The sequence below is a fragment of the Leptonychotes weddellii genome, chromosome 5 (assembly GCF_054177405.1).
Source record: "Leptonychotes weddellii isolate Sample4059 chromosome 5, ASM5417740v2, whole genome shotgun sequence".
Lineage (NCBI taxonomy): Eukaryota > Metazoa > Chordata > Mammalia > Carnivora > Phocidae > Leptonychotes > Leptonychotes weddellii.
In genome coordinates this window covers 135,178,153-135,195,872 of record NC_138373.1, presented here as the reverse complement: position 1 = coordinate 135,195,872, position 17,720 = coordinate 135,178,153, and the positions used below count along the sequence as shown (strand labels likewise).

At 36.7% G+C, this 17,720-nt stretch overlaps 1 protein-coding gene across 1 annotated transcript in view; it reads left to right on the top strand.

The window, feature by feature from the left end:
* The window catches only part of EEA1 (early endosome antigen 1), a 114,707-nt gene that overhangs the window by 19,943 nt on the left and 77,044 nt on the right, over positions 1–17,720 (top strand). Inside the window, exon 2 of the mRNA XM_081818981.1 lies at positions 8,663–8,755. Coding sequence (XP_081675107.1) covers positions 8,663–8,755 — 93 coding nt within the window. The remainder of the gene's footprint in view (positions 1–8,662; positions 8,756–17,720) is intronic.

The window sequence follows — 17,720 nt, the reverse complement described above, 5'->3', positions numbered from 1 at the left end:
GTTCCATCCACGTCGTTGCAAATGGCAAGATCTCATTCCTTTTGATGGCTGCATAATATTCCATTGTATATATATACCACATCTTCTTTATCCAGTCATCTGTCGATGGACATCTTGGCTCTTTCCACAGTTTGGCTATTGTGTCCCAGGTTCATCTTGTAATATTTCTCCTTCAGGCTGAAATCAGCCATTTCTCCAAAAAGCCCTGGTTCCTTTCAGTGGGGAATGCGATTTAGATAAAATTGTTTGGGCACTAAAGGTGCTCATTGCTTCTGGGTTGTCACTGCTTTTAAGCTTTTAAGTGATAAGAACTAGGAAGTATTTCTATCCCTTTATATATGGCAAAACAAAACATGAGTTCAAATTTAAGAGTATAAAATGGTTTTTGGTTTTTACTATGAGTTTGTATCTTTTTTGTCTTATACTGAATATCTTGGTTCCTAACATTAACATAGGTTTTTTTCCTGAAAATATATATAAATAGCTTTAATGTAATAGTACTAATATTACCATTTATAAGACTACTGAATGAATTTTACTGTTTTTTTTAAAAGCAGTTATTTTTGTCCTTATGCTATATTTCACTAAGTCTATGTACTTTTTAAAAAATATTTTATTTATTTCAGAGAAAGAGAGAGAGAGAGAGGTCATGAGCAGGGAGAGGGGCAGACTCCCCGCTGAACAGGGAGCCCGATGCGGGGCTCGATCCCAGGACCCTGGGATCATGACCTGAGCTGAAGGCAGATGCTTAACCGACTGAGCCACCCAGGCACCCCCTATGTAGTTCTTAAATCACTTGAAATAATTATTTTCTAGGTGGTTGGTTTAACACCAACTTGAGATTCAGTTAGGTTTTTAAAAAAGTTTTTAAATTTTGAAAATAGTGGTGACATAAAATTTGCCATTTTAAAAGCAAAAAAAAAAAATTATGTGATTTGAAGAGAAACCAGAGTATAAAATTTTCCATTTTAAAATGTACAGTTCAGTGGCATTACATACATTCATATTTTTGTGCATCCATCAGAACTGTCTCTAGGTTTCATCATCCCACACTGAAACTGTACCATTCAACAATAACTTCTTATTTCCTGTACCTTCTAGCCTCTGGTAACTACTATTCTACTTCTGTCTGTATGAATTTGGTTATTATAGGTACCTCATATAAATGAAGCCATACATACTAGTCCATTTGTGTCTGGCTTATTTCACTTAGCATAAAACCTGTCTTCCTAGGTTTATCCGTATTGTACGTAGCATGTATTAGAATTTCCTTCCTTTTAAATGTTGGTAATACTCCATTGTATGTGTATACCACATTTTGTTTATCCATTTACCCATCAGTGAACATTGGGGTGTTTCCATCTTTTAGCTATTGTGAATAATGCTGCTATGAACATTGGTGTACAAATTTCTATTCCGGTTCAGTTAGATTTTAACTGAGGTTTTAAATAAAAGGATTATTATTAACTAAGGTAGAGAACATAGGAGGAAAAGAAAACTTTTCCTCTGGGATGGTAAAGGGTTGAAATAAATGAAGGGTTTGATTTTGGATATGATTCATTTGAGGTGTTTAGGGAAAGCAATTAGAAAGCACTTGGAAATGTGGGTATAGAAATATAGAGTGCTAAATTAGATCTCTCTTTTATAGTCTAGGTGAGAGATGATGGCACCTTGAACTAAAGTAATGGCAAAGGAGATGGAGAAAGGATAGATTCAGAATTTATGTAGATGATTGGATATGAAGGTTAAGGAAGAGAGAAGTTAAGAGTAATAAGGCTTTGGATTTAGGCAAGATGGGTGTGTGATGTTTCTGTTATTTGAGGTAGAGAATGCAGATGGGTGATAGGTTTATGAAAAAAGATAATTTGGTTTTGAATAAACTAGCTTTGGGGTGCTTTCAAGGCATTCAGGTAGAGATATTTATGGGACAGGAAAATACGAATTTGAAGTTCAGCAGAGATCTGGATTAGATTTACAGGTTTTTTTGAGAGAGAGAGAGAGCATGAGCAGGGGTGGGGGAGCGGGGGGAGAGGGAGAGAGAGAATCTTAAGCAGGCTCCATGCCTAACATGGAGCCTGATGTGGGGCTCAATCTCATGGCCCTGAGATCATGACCTGAACCGAAATCAAGAGTCAGATGCTCAACTGACTGAGCCACCCAGGCGCCCCCAGAGCTTTATTTTTTGTTAGCACTGGGGGTAATTAAAATTAAGGGAGTAGATGATACCACCTAGAGAGTATATGGTAAACTAAGAGGTTGAGCCTGAAAACTCCCTGTGAAGCCTTGGAATGCTTTCCATGAAATTAAAAAAATGTTTTTAAGGATATAGTAATAGGAATAGTAGTGAGGGACCTAAGATATAATTTGGTTATCCAATTACAGCACAAGGATCAGATAATGTATTTAAAGCACCCTTGTCAAGGTGGTGTGCATGTTTGCAGCTGGCTTTTCAAACTTTGAATTTGCGAAAATCTTCCTAATTTGTTTTTATGGTAGACGGAGGGTGAAACAGAGTAACACAATCAATGCTGAAAGTTACATTTTATAAGAAATTTTTCTAGATGTCTCATAAATCCCCAAGATTTTGAGGTTGTCTGTCATTTAATTTCTAATACTAGTATCCTTTCCAGTTTCAGAACTAATTTGGTAAGTATGAAGTGTGTACAGTATCCTATAGCAATGTTTTCTTCAAATATTTTTGCAAAAGCAAACATTTATTTTTAGTCAACTCAACTTTTTCTGTAGATTAATCTGTTATTAACTCAGCTTTTGCTGGTTTGCCTTCTTTTTTACCTAGTTTTAGCTAGAGTGGTGTGGGCTCCACATTTGCTTATTAAACATTTATTACGTCTCTTCTACGTGCAAAGACTGTTCTACTTTAAAATTTTAGTTAGTTTTAGTGCTTTGCAGGTGGGTAGGATTTAGAGGTGAGGTCCTTTATCTTTAGTAGGAATTAGATTGTGAACCTGATTTATTTTACCAATGAAATTTTTGCTCTCTTCCTGCTTGATCTTAGAGTAAAATCAAATGTAGAGCTGGTGGGGTGGGGAGAGTATATTGAGAGTTTCGAAACTCTGACTTGGCATATCACCAGATATTAGGGAAACTTTTGTTATTCATCTAAAAAATAGTTGTTTCAGGGCACCTGGGTGGCTCAGTCAGTTAAGCCTCTGCCTTTGGCTCAGGTCATGATCCCGGGGTCCTGGGATAGAGCCCTGCATCAGGCTCCCTGCTCAGTGGAAAGCCTGCTTCTCTCTCTCCCCCTGCTGCTCCCCCTGCTTGTGTGTTCACTCTCTCTCTGTCAAATAAATAAATAAAATCTTTAAAAAATAAGAAAAAAAAGTTTCTTATGTGCTACTAGATGCTGGTTTTGATTCTGTTTTTCTTTGCTATTAGATAAAGATTTTTAGTCACAATTGGAAGATACAGCTGCTGGTTGCTTTGTATTACAGCAGTGCAATTATAATTTTCACATAGATTATTTAAATTGCATTCCATAAGCGACTGGTCTGAAATCAAATATGTATTTCAAAGAAACTTCATATTGTTAAAACTTCTAGGAAAGTGACACTTTCTTCCAAGGTATTGTATACAGTAAACAATGATAACTTTTTCTTTCTCCAATGAAGTTCTGTTCTTTCATCAAAAACCTGTATTTAATTCTTCTGTAGCAGTTTTTGCAGAGATTAATGCTGTTTTATATTGATCTTATAATTTTTGGTAGTAGAAATCTGTTTTTATACTACCAATAATTTAGGGTAGCCTATATATTGCAGGCCTCTACTCTTACTTTACTTGGTTGAAGTATATAAACTTTCCCCCCATATTTTCAAATATTGATCTCTTTGGCCAAAGCAACTAAACATTAGTGATGGGTGTTTGATTATAATTATCTGGATCTTTTTGCAACCCCAGATATTTTTTTAAATTTAATTTTTTTAAAATTTGAGAAATTTAATAGTATGACAAAACTAATGAAATATTTTTTGGGGGAGGTGGGTTGGTGCTTAACAAAATCCATCAATACAAATCTCGTCCTTTTAATTAATTAATTAATTTTAAAAAAGATTATTTTAGAGAGGGAGAGAGTGGGGGGAGGGGCAGAGGGAGAGGGAGAGAGAGAATCTCAAGCAGACTCCCCACTGAGCAGGGAGCCCATCATGGGCCTTGATCTCACGACTCTGAGATCATGACCTGAACTGAGATCAAGAGTCAGATACTTAACCAGCTGGGCCACCCAGATGCCCCATTATCCTTTTAATTACATAGGGAAAAAATAGTAACAACAACAAAAATAGCCCTAACATAAAACTCATCAGTTTTATATGACCTTTCAATTTCTTTGTGTTTATATTTTTATATAATCTAAGTCATAATATATCCAGACTTTGTCCGTTGTCTCTTACAAACTCAGCATTATATCACATGCATTATCATTTTTCTAATAAACCTCATATTTTTAATTGTTAAGGTTTTAATTGTCAAATTTGCTGAGTGGGTATGTCATAATTTAGTTAACCGTTTCTTTGTTTTGAACATACAGATTACTTATAATTTTTCACTTTCATAAATAATGCTTTGCTTAGAATGCCTATTCATCCCTGCCTATAAAAGTTTTGATCAGACATCAAGCCCAGATACAGGGCTTGGTGGAATTTACACCCTTGAAAAATTTTCTGTTCATGGAAAGGGCAGGAGCTTTGCTCAACTTTCTGAGTTCCTGTAGTGGGCCAGGCTTCTTGATGCCTAAAACATGTAGGACATCTTGGTCCCCATTATCCTGTAAGAATTTGGTTGCCTCTACCTATTTTAGGTCCCAGAACTCTATACTCTATACTCTGTGTGTTTCTGTTTTATTTTTTGTCTACTGAGATACTTACCTTGTTTTTGAACATGGTTCTACCTCTTTAATATTTAAAAATTCTTTATCTGTTATTGATCTTTGGAACTGAGGCAGCTTGGTGTCTATGTTAACTGCAAAAGCTATCTGGACCGGAGTTGTGGCCATTCTCTGTTTACCATGGCATATTTCAATGTTTTATATCTCCTACTCATTCTATATTATCAGTTTAACCTATTTAATACCTGTTTTGTGTGTGTGTGTGTGTGTGTGTATAACTTTCTGTCCAACACATTTATTTTCCTTAAAAACAGTGTTCTTATTGGAGTGCCTGGGTGGCTCAGTCAGTTGAGCGTCCGACACTTGACACTTGATTTCAGCTCAGGTCATGATCTCAGGGTTGTGAGATTGAGCCCCCATGGCGGGTTTCCTGCTTAGCGGGGAGTCTGCTTGTGATTCTCTCTCCCTGTCTCCCCACCCCCTTCTCTTTCTCTAAAATAAATAAATCTTTAAAAAAATACAGTGTTCTTATTTCTGTATTCTCAGCTTTTGTGTATTTTTTGATTTCATCTAGTTGGAATGATTGTCACTGAAGTAAATTTAACTTTTCCTTCAAGGAATGGATTTTTTTTTCAAATATCAGAACTGACATTGATCTATTTTTTTTTTTAAAGATTTTATTTATTTATTTGACAGAGACACAGCAAGAGAGGGAACACAAGCGGGTTGAGTGGAGAGGGAGAAGCAGGCTTCCTGCTGAGCAGGGAGCCAGATATGGGGCTTGATCCCAGGACCCCGGGATCATGACCTGAGCTGAAGGCAGATGCTTAATGACTGAGCCGCCCAGGCGCCCCGGCATTGATCTCTTTTTTCTCTGTTTGCATTCAGAGCTCTTTGATTTAGCATTTAATTTTTTTCAAGTTGTTTCCTACCTCCTTTTGTTTACATTAGTTTCGTTTCTCCAGCCAGGTTATAGTCTACCTCAAGGCACGGTCCTTATTTCTCTTATGCTGTCCCCATTCCTTTTGACATCCAGAGCCTTACAGAATGTTCGATACTTCATGGGAGATGAGCAGATGTGTTACGTACTTTTTGGTTACTGTAAAAGATTCCTAAATTTAGGTAATACTTTTCTATAAAAGCATAATTTGGAAGATACTTATCTCTCTATTACTTGAAATTTGTAGCATAAATTATTATTATTATTATTTTTAAAGATTTTATTTATTTATTACACAGAGAGAGAGAGATAGCAAGAGAGCACAAGCAGGGGGAGTGGCAGAGGGAGAGGGAGAAGCAGGCTCCCCGCTAAGCCTGTTGCTGAGTGGCAAGCCCCATCCCAGGACCCTGGGCTCACGATCTGAGCTGAAGATAGACTCTTAACTGACTGAGCCACCCAGGCGCCCCTAGCAGAAATTATTCTTATTCTTATCCTGTTGTTTCCACAAAGTAAAACTTTTATAAGTAGAAAAGTTAGAATGCTTTATATTGTTTCTTCAGGATCATCATTACTGTAATTGGACTTCTCATTAAAATAATGGGATTTTGGCGACCTAAGAACAGAACAAGAAGTTATTAGACAGTTTAACAATAATCAGGGGGAATGTGTTTAAAATACGGGTATGAAAAAGCATCGATAGTTTCTCTCTTGTTTTTCCCTTTACTCTTCATGCCTCTTGGGCTTACTTAGGTCTGTTTATTAGGACTATTTTAGGCAAATTTGAGAAAAGGTATTTTTGGTGGCGGTAATAGGATTATGTAGATATATCTCTGAATTCCTTACTTCACAGGAAAGGTAAATCTCAGATGAAAAGCCACCTGCCCTCTGGAAAAGTAAATGATACGGAAATGGGGAAAATATAATTCTTGGGAGATACAGCTTTAGTTTCCAGTGCTTTTGAGGATGGGGTTACTAGTTTTAAAAACCATGGTGGTGTGAAGCTATTGAAATGTTGGTGGGTCAAAAATGAATTTCTAGTTTTATACAATTCTTTATATTAAGTATATAATTTAAAGGGTCTTTAACTTTTTCACCATCGAGCTACCTTTTTTGCCAGATGCACGAGTATCATCAAATCTAGATAGCTGGCTTTTCTTTCTTTATAAATTCATGTCTCAAGCATACCGTTTTGGGAAAGAATCTTGCTTTGTTTTTTAGAGGAGGGTAGCTGATAGGAGAGTTAAAACATGAGAATTTTATGGATTTTAAAGGAACACAATAAAGTCATACTCTGGATAAGTTTACAAAGTTTTAGAAGGTTACGTTTTGGGAAAGTATGACAGGAATGTGGATCATCCAATTTGGAGAGGTCTGCTTATTTTTTTTTTTTTCTTATTTTTAATAACAAGAAAAATTTCAGTGTAAAAGTAATTGAACTATGGATCTAGAATTCTAAAAAAAAATGAGCAAAACCAAAACCTGAAAAACTAAAAACCAAAATATCCACAACTGTGTCTTGCTATGAAATCATTTGTATTTTGGGATATATATCCTTTGAATCTCTTATATAAATAGTTTTTATACTTAATTATAGTGTGTATGTTTTGTCATTTTCTGTGCAGCTTTTTAAAAGATTTTATTTATTTGACAGAGAGAAAGAGCATAAGTAGGGGGAGTGGCAGAGAGAGAGGGAGAAGCAGACTTCCTGCTGAGCGGGAGCCTGATGCGGGGCTCTATCCCAAGACCCTGAGATCAAGATCTGAGCTGAAGGCAGATGCTTAACTGACTGAGCCACCCAGGCGCCCCTCTATGCAGCTTTTATAATCATTTTAATTAATGAATTTCAAAGTAGTATCATTTCCTCCTTATTTAGCATTTATGTTGAATATTTAATAGTGATGAATAGGATGTTTGCGTGTTGAGTTAAGTACAGTGAATTGCTCTCAGTCTTGAGTGCTTGAGGTGGTGCATCTCAGTGGAGATGTCCAGCAGAGAAGCAGTATGGTTTAGTGATGATGAGCTAGACTACTCAAGTTAAAAACCTTTCTCCCATTGATTAGCCATGTGATTTTGGGCAAATTAGTTTCCACACCTCAGTTCTCTGTTGTGTGAAGTGAGAATAATGATAGTATGTACCGTAAATCTTTTTTGCTAAGGATTATTAAGTTAGTTGTTGTGTTCTGAATCTTTCTTCTTGCCCAGTGTTTTACTAGATTTTTAGTTCCTTTAAGGTAACACCTAGGTATTAATGAATGATAATGTTAGAGGATAAATGTTGCAAGAGAAAAAGAAAAAGACCTTTAACCCTCCAAACTGTATGTATTTTTGGTGATGGAATATCAAGTATTGGAGACAGATTGGTAATGATTGGCATGAATGGGCTGTATTGATCTTTTTAGCTACCCTCAAATTATTGTAGTTTAGTTGGTGTGGTAGAGAGAGCAAGGCAAGAGGAATTAGAAGATCAACATTTTAGTTCTTTCTGATTTTTGTTAACAGCACAATCTTGAGAAGTCTTTTAGCCATTTTGAATCTGTTTTCTCATCTATAAAGGTAACATGTACCCTGCTTCTCTCAGAGATGTCATTATAATTAAATAAGATGTTCTGTGAAAGTGAGTTGAAGACTATAGGCACTTTATATACAAAAATAAGCTTTTTATCAATTTAAAAAGACTAAAAATGAGAGAATGCATACAGAGATCTTGATACAGTATTAGGCACAGTCTTCAATAAAGGATAGCTGCTAGTACTGTTATTTTTATTGCAAGGACACCTACTTTTATATGTAAGGCTAGCCCTGATTACTGTTTAGGTTGTTAAATAGTTTATGAATATATTGTTAATATCTATTTTGATTTTTTTTTTCTCTCTGTGTTTCAGACTCCTGGGAGAGTTGGCTCTCAAGGTTCTGATTTAGATTCATCAGCAGCTCCTATAAACACAGTGGATGTCAATAATGAAAGCTCTTCAGAGGTATGGAAATAATAATTTGGCAATAAAATTTGGTATTATTTAAGGGAAAATGAGCAGATGTTTGGAGTAATGGTCAGTAATTTAAACTTTTGTAGGAAAGGTTGTCTTTCTTCTTACAAACTGGAATGTGACTTTTGAATCACACTTGTAGAAAAATCCTGGTGTTTAGTTGTAAGACTGAGAAAGTGTTTATTAAGACTGAAAATTAATATTGTTAATTTGTCTTCATGCTAATGTCATCTCAACTTATGGAAGATTTTAAAATCTGTTTGTAAAAATTACCAATTAGTGTTTACACTGTCATGAACTGCTGAGCTAATGAAAAATTAGGTTATCTATAAAGTTTATACATTATTTGCTATCTTCATTTACAACTTTGTAAGAACTTTTATCTTTCATAGTTGATTAAAAATTAATGGGGAAAGTAGATAAATCTAAGAAAGAACTCAAATTTTTGGAGAAGTCAGCCTTAGTAGTTGCTTTATTATTATAATTTTTAACAAACAATATTTGCTCATTATAGAAAAAGGGGAAAAGGAAAGAGAAGAGCATAAAAACCACCAATAATATTGTCCCTAAGATATTGACGTACTCACATTCTGCTCTGACAGTTTCTGTCAGTTGCCCCTTTCTGGGTCCAACTGTATTGCCTTCCCAGTCCTCTTTACTGTGTTCCCCCCTTCTGCACCTCTTGGTGAGTCTCTGTCTTGTGTATTTCTGGATTTGTCTCTCTATCCATTCATCTCCCTGTTTTGTCTCTTTCTGGCCATCTGATTTCATGTATATGGATATTAACCATGACAAGATCTAACAAGACTATCCATGAGAGTGAGGAGAAAAGTATCAGTTGAACTTTATTAAGAGCAAGTTTTACTGTTGTCCTTAGACAAAAAAAAAAAAAAAAAAATCCAGTGGGTAGTGAGACTGCTCAGTGTCTGGTAATCCTGCTGTATTTTCTTATTAGCATCATTTTCCTACTCTCTGATATAGTTTTACTCTCTTCTTTATCCTCAAATCTCTCATGTGTCTTACCCTATCCCACCTTCCCTCAGGCACCTTCTGTATCACTGAGAAAATAGGAGCTATTAGGTGAATGTCCTCGTTTTGATACCAAAGCTATTTGCACCTTTATTCTCTTACTTTAATGCATGGAAGACATTTCCCTTTTCCTATCAGATTTCAGTCCTTTCTCTTGTGCTCTGGATTCCCTTCTCGTCCACATTCTTGTCTTATTCTCTCTCCCTCCTGCCACTTTAGTTTTTACGTATGTCATGAATTATTCCTATTGGCATACAAATACTGCTCTAGACATTCATATGCCCACTGCTAGGGTACATACTTGTCGGTGTCTTGGATGATATCTCTGTCTGTCTGTCAGTCTCTCAGGTTTGTTTCCCTTTTACTTTAAGTTTGGCATCCCACTTTGAACAAATTCTAGCTTTGAACTTTGTCCCCTTAGCAGCTGTCTATGTGGAATTTGAAATATGGTCTGCATGACTTTATTTTTTTTTAAATTAATTTATTTTTTAGGGCTTGAACTCATTACCCTGAGATCAAGACCTGAGCTGAGATCAAGAGTCAGGTGATTAACTGACTGAGCCACCCAGGCACCCTGGTCTCTACGACTTTAAAGAAATAGAAGTTAAAGCAATACCTTGGTTTATTTATGTCATATTTTATATTTTGTTATATATAATAATATATATAATATTGTCTTAGTATGGGCTGTTGTAACAAAAGTACTATAGACTGAGTGACAAATATTTCTCAGAGCTCTAGAGGCTGGGAAGTCCAAGATCAAGGCGGATTCTGTTCTGGTGAGGGCCTGCTTCCTGGCTTATAGAAGGCCATCCTCATATGGCTGAAGGGGCAAGAGAGCTGTCTGAGATTTCTTTTATAAGGGCACTAATCTCATTCATGAGGGCTCCACCCTTACGACCTAATCACCTCCCCAAAGCCCCACCTCCTAATACCATTACTTTGAGGGTTAGGATTTCAATGTAAGAGTTTTGAGGATACATGTTCAGTTTATACCAAACATATAATATGTATAATACATAATGTAATAATGATTTATATATATATATATATTTAAGATTTATTTATTGGGGCACCTGGGTGGCTCAGTCAGTTAAGCATCTGACTCTCGGTCTCAGGTCGTGATCTCAGGTTCCTGGGATTGAGCTCCATGTCAGGCTCCTTGCTCAGTGCAGAGTCTGCTTATCCGCCTCCCAACCCCCTCTACCTCCCCCTTTAGCTCCCCCCCAACCTCGCACTCTCTCATTCTCTCTCTGAAATAAATAAAATCTTTAAAAAAATATTTTTAAAAAGATTTATTTATTTGAAAAAGAGAGAGAGAGGGAACACAGTGGGGGGAGGGGCAGAGGGAGATGGAGAGAGAGAATATCAAGCAGACTCCCCTCTGAGCGCTTAGCCTGATGTGGGGGGGCTGGATCTCAGGACTCTGAGATCATGACCTGAGCCAAAATCAAGAGTCTGACACTTAACCGACTGAACCACTGAGGGGCCCCCATGTTTTTATATTCTTTAGTTGTCGTCATCAGGACGGTTGTTCAGACTATTTAGTATAATGTATTGCCAGGAGCAAACATCTTTGTTCACTCTTTATTCCTTTCTAGTCTGTGTTCCGTTCTTAGTACCCACTGAAACTACTCAATGATGACCTGCATTTTCCTGGTCCTTTGGGTAGAGAGGGCAGGCTTTTTTTTCTAAGTGCTCACTGAAGTTTCCAGGTTGCCAGCTTCTCCAATATCCAGTCTGGAATATATGAGGCAAAAGAAAACCTGGAGTATTTATCACTGTGTCAGTCCTTGGATCCTGAGATGCTTAGCTGGTCTGCCTTCTCATCAGCTTTCAGAATTTTCTTGTGTTTGTTTTATATATAATGTCTAGGGATGTTAGGTGTACTTAGGAGAAATTGGGAAAAGCGTATCTATTCCATTTTGTCTGTAACTGGAAATCTGACCATTTTAAAAGTTGGATTGTTTATCTTTTTATTATTGAACTGTAAGAGTTGTTTTTTTTTTTTTTTTCATCTAATCTGGGTACAAGTCCTTTGTTAGTATTTTGATTGCCTCCTATTTACCCTATTGGTTAAGGAAGGATTCCTGTCTTTAGGCTTATAGGGATGGCTGAATATAAAATTAACCTGACACTGGACAGGTTGAAATCAGTAGCAGTTTGTTAGTCCCATATAGTCATGGCCCAGGAGGACACTGTATGCCTTGAAGGGCCATATGAGGATTGAACTTGGGAACAAAATGAACAACCGTGGACTGTGAGAGGCAGGGTTTATGGTTATCAAGAGGGTGAGGTGCCCCTTGGTTCCTGTAGGAGATTATGATTGGCTTGTTTGAATTATTCTATGGGCTGGCAGGGAACTGAAACCTGCTACTGAGGGATAAGCAGGCTCTGTGAAGAGGAGGGTTTTTTGTTTTTGTTTTTTTTTAAGATTTTTTTTCTTTTAAAGATTTTATTTATTTATTTGACAGAGAGACAGTGAGAGAGGGAACATGAGCAGGGGGAGTGTGAGAGGGAGAAGCAAGCTTCCCACTGAGCAGGAAGCCCGATGCAGGACTCGATCCCAGGACCCTGGGATCATGACCTGAGCCGAAGGCAGACGCTTAACGACTGAGCCACTCAGGCGCCCCAAGATTTTATTTTTTAACTAATCTCTACATCTGACTTGGGGCTGGAACTCACAACCCTGAGATCAAGAGTTGTGTGCTCTATGGACCGAGCCAGTCAGGCGCTCCAGGAGGAGGGTTGTTTGAGTAGAGGATGCTGTCTGTGGGAGCAGAGTGGGAAGAGAACTTGCAGTTAGGCCATCTGAAGTTCTCCCATCACCAGTTGACAAAGCGGTGTGTAATATTGGGCCTTAATTTTTGATTTTATACCACAATCAGATATATGTGATATGTATATTTTTTCTCAGTCTGTGGCTTGCTTTTCATTTTGTTAATGGTGTCTTTCAAAGAGAAGTTTTTAATTTTGTTAAAGTCCAGTTTGTCAGCCTTTTCTCTTATGGTTAGTGCTTTTTGGGTCCTTCTACAATGTTTTTTGCCTGCCCCAAGATTGCAAAGACTTTCTACTATGCTTACCTCTGATGTTAAAAAAAAAATCATTTTAGTGTATATATTTAAGTCTATGATTTATTTTAAAATATTGTGTATGGTATGAGATAGTGGTTGAGGTTCATTTTTTTTCATATGGTTATGGAAACCAGTTCTGTATATGGTTGTTTCAGTACCATTTGTTGAAAATGTTACCTTTCCCCATTGAATTAAATTTTCCCTTTTGTGATAAATCAATTGACCATAGTATATGTGTGTTGTATTTCTTTATGCTCTTTGATCCAGGCATACAGAACTCCTGCTTTTAGGGTGTGCCAAGTTTGTTCTTATCTCTGGACTTCTGTATGCTGATCCCCATGTCTTACCTGCTCTTTTACTTTTTTGCCTGGTTAACATCAGATTATCCTTTAGGTCTCATTACAGATAATTACTTTTTCAGTAAACTTTACTTGACTCACATGTGGAATAGAATTTTCTTCCATGTGCTTCTGGGGAATTATATTTTCTATCCTTTTGGTAATGATTTTTATTCTGAGACTCATTAATTTATCCAGTATGTATTGTTGTCAGACACTGTTCTGTTTGCTGGAGATATGGCAGTCAGTAAAATAGTCAAAAATTTTTGTCATGGTAGAGCTTATATTCTAGTAGGTGGAAATAGGCAAAAAACCCAAAATGTCTAAAAATGGACAGAGGGAAACAGTTGGTGTTATTGAGAAAAATAAAGTAGGGAAGAAGCATAGAAAGTGTTCTGGGTGGTTGCAATTTCAAATAGGATTGTCAGGGAAGACCTCTTTGAGAAGGGAATAGCTCAGGAAGAACTGAAGGAATTGAGGAAATGAATCATGTGGGTTTCTGGAACAACTGTCTTCTATTAATGTGGAACAAGTAGAAAGTCTCTGAGGTGGGAGCCTTCCTAGTGAGTGAAAAAGCAGCAGGGAGGCTAGTGTGGCTCCAGTGCAGTGAGTGAGGAGAGATTGGATCTGTGAGGTAATCAGGCCTACCTCATGCAGGGCCTTATAGGCCTGCCTTATAGGCCTTTGTGCAGACTTGGGTTTTTTACTCCTGGTGAGATGGGAAGCCCTTGGAGAGTTTTGACTAGGGAAGTGACAAAATTTATTTACATTTTTATAGGATACATTCTTGCTGTATGGAAAATAAACTGTTAGTGGGGTAAGGCTAGAAGCAGAGAGACTGTTGGAAGGCTATTGCAGTGATCCATGTGCAGTGTGGGAGTGGCTTGGATCAGAGTGGTAACAGTGAGGTCTTAGGGTTCTAAATATATTTCGAAGTTCTAATAGGATTTTCTGATTAGTGGTCTAAAATGTAATTATTTTCTTTCATAACTTTTTCAAGAAGCCTGTAAGCTTCCTGAGGATGGGATTTTGCCTTATTTTACCATTGTGATCTTAGCACCATAGCATAATGGCTGGAACACAGTAATCACACTCAGTACATACTTTTTGAATGAATGATTAAATGATTATATGTGGAAGCTTACAGTGAAGAAACCAGAAAAGTGAGAGGCAGCATAAAGCTATCATGGTAAAAAAATGCAATAATGCATTCTTTTAAGTAATTATTATTCTGTAATTATTATTCTGTAGTTCCAGCACTTTGGACTGTGGTTGCCTGAACATAATTCTTTCATCAGTAAAACAAAAAGAATTTTTGTTCCTCACTTTCATCCCCTGGGTAATCTCCTTTAAAGGTTGTTAACAAAAGGAATAATGATATTAATGATAACTAACATGTATTGAATGTTTTATTTGTATCAGATGCTATAATAAACACTTTGCATCTATTATCTCACTTAATTCTCAGGAGGACCCCCCCCCCGCCTTGTGAAGGTGTTACTGTTACCCCATTTCACAGATGAGGAAACTGAAGGTCCTATAAGCTACTAAGAGTGGTGTGAATCTAGGATTCAAGCCCAAGCCTAGCTCTTAACTGCTACTCTGCCTTGCCTCCCACTTTGGGACTTTCTTTATGGTCATTGTCTCCTTTGCTATCCTAAGTGACATGAGTGGACTCAAGGAACATCTAGCCTCCCAGTTCTTAATGTTTGCAATGCCAGTGATCTTTATTAATTCTTTTCTAGCTTTTCAAGTTCATGGCAGTACCTTCCACCTTATTATTGGGCAAAATAGTTTGACTTGAGATGTTAAAACCAAATGTTCCCATTCCTTACCACACTACCTATCCTCTCAAAAACTTTCTCATATTCTTACTACTTCTTTGGCCTTGCTGAATATTTCAGGTTTTTTTTTTTTATATTTTATTTTTTTTTTATTTATTCATGAGAGTCTGAGAGAGAGAGAGTCGCAGAGGCAGAGGGAGAAGCAGGCTCCCCGCCTAGCAGGGAGCCCGATGCGGGACTCGATCCCAGGACACTGGGATCATGACCTGAGCCGAAGGCAGACGCTTAACCATCTGAGCCACCCAGGCGCCCATATTTCAGGTTTTTAATTCCTCTCTTTTCTTCTAGTCTTTCAGCCTTTCCTGGCTTCATTTTCTTTCCTCTCTAACCATATCTCTAATGACAGAATATTTACTGAACACTTACAGGCACTACACTAAGCCTCTTATGCACTGCACAATAACTCTAGAGGAGTAGGTGCTAACATTAGCCCCATTTCATAGATGAGGAAATCGACATTTAGCGAAGTAAAGCGATTTCCTTAAGGTCATATAGTCAGCACTGGTTGAATCTCAAATCCACATCTGTTTTTGACACAAAGACTCAAGGCGTTTATAACCTATTGTCCTTCACTACAGTTTTCATTTTATTTACTTTAAACCATAGATCAGTGTGACAGCCCACATTTTAAAATACAGATATTGTTAGGTATAGGAAATTAGGGAGATTGATTTAAAATGGTTTTATTTGGTTCATGAATTTAGAAGGAAGTGTCCCCTATTGGGAATTATGGGTGTGGGCAAAAATGGGATCTTAGGCTAGTGGAATATGGTGAAGATTAAAAATTGCTTTCATTATAAGAACTTTTTTTGTTGAGAATATTAAGTCACATAAAACTATTTGTTGTAACTGTCAGTCATTTCTTCATCTAAAATAAAAGCTAACTTGCCAGTAATGGCTCTCAGATAAATAAGGACAAAGTGTCCTAAACAAAAAGAGTAATATTCCAACTAAAGCAACTGGTAACTATAATAAAATTGAACCAATAGGAATTTCCAGCATAAGGATGGAAGCTACTTTTAGTCTTTGGATAGATCTTTCCCTTTTGTATATAGTTACTACATGAAATTTCCCTTACATATACTAAAAAGAGATATATTAATTATTTTCCCATTGTGTTGTCTTTATTTTGATTTATAAATAACTTTTTATGTATATCCTCCTAAAACTTGTTATTTCACAGGGTTTCATCTGTCCATTATGTATGAAAAGATGTATAACTGCTATTGATTTGTCAGAGCATTACCAGCAAGTGCACGCTGAAAATGAAACAAGAGGACATGAACTTCTTAATGACTCCAGTGTTTCTGTGGGTCCTGTATATTTTGCTTTAGCAGCTTGGTTATGGGTTGCTCAAAATAGCTTTGTTTTTCCTTTCCTCGGTGTTGCTTAACTTTTTATGCTACAAAGGGAATATGGACTGCTTTAATTACGCATGCTTAAAAGAAGGTTCAATAAGAAAAACAGGCTCTTGGGAAGTGGGGTTGGTTGCTGTTACCCTCTGCAGCTGTCTTTTTGTGAATCTGTAAACAAATATAAAAGTTTAAGTTAATATTTTTGTATAAATTTTGCTATGAAATTTGAAATATAAAGTGAATGATATTTGATTTCAACATCTGTAAGTTATATCTTTATTGTTTAGTTAATGCTAATGAATGTTTTAAAATGCTTTAGGTTAAAATGCTTTACTCTTGTATAGAAAGAGGACTTTGCATATTAATTGTTACTCTCTTTATTTGAGAATATATAGGGCATTAGAACCTGGATCTACCATTGTTTCAGTCTGTTTTGACACCCTGGACTTGAGGAAGGTGACAGAATGGCACATACTCATCATTAGCAGTGGATCACCCAAATGTTTCTCTGTAGTGTGTTGGAGTGGTGTATATCTAAGGCTAAGGGTGGAAGCCGGTGAGGGGACCTATTGCCCATTTGCAGGCTGGGAAAAGTTTCTTAGATGATCTGGATATATCTGTTTTCTTGAAAATTACTGCAATATTCTAAAAACAAAAAGAAACATGTCTTTCCCCCCCATTCTTTTGCAAATCCTACAAAAGAAGGAAACTTTTTATACCCAGAAAGAAAAAAAAAAGATGTTTGTTTTTCTGTCTGGCAATTATATATATAAGAAAAGGATTTCACCAAACATTCACTTATTTAGCATATTAATAGAGTATTTCTTATGCACCATGTATTTTGGTAAGTAAAGGAGATAAAAAGGTAAATAAGATACGATCTCTATCCCAGGAAATTTCTGTGATAAATACTATTTGCAAAAAGAGTGCAGTGGTGATTTAAGTTGAGGGGAACCCCAGAAAAACTTCACTGGGAAACAGTTAAACCAGACATTTTCTAGGGTGATGGGGAAAATGGGTGCATTATAGGAGGACACCAGTTAAACTAGCTGACTGGTGCGAGCAAGAAAGGTATAAAAGATTCTTAGAGCTCTCCTTAACATTTTACCAGTTGTCTTCCTTTCAGAACATCTGTGTGAACTTTTCTTCTTTATGGGTTAACCCAAATGAAAAGACCCAATATCACCTACTTGTCACTTAAATAAGAACGTTCTTTTTAATTGAAAGAACACTTGGTATAACAGGTATACCATAAGTATCAAGTTAAGGTAAATTCTTCGCTGCAGTGTATCTGAGAAAGGATTAGAAATAACTGA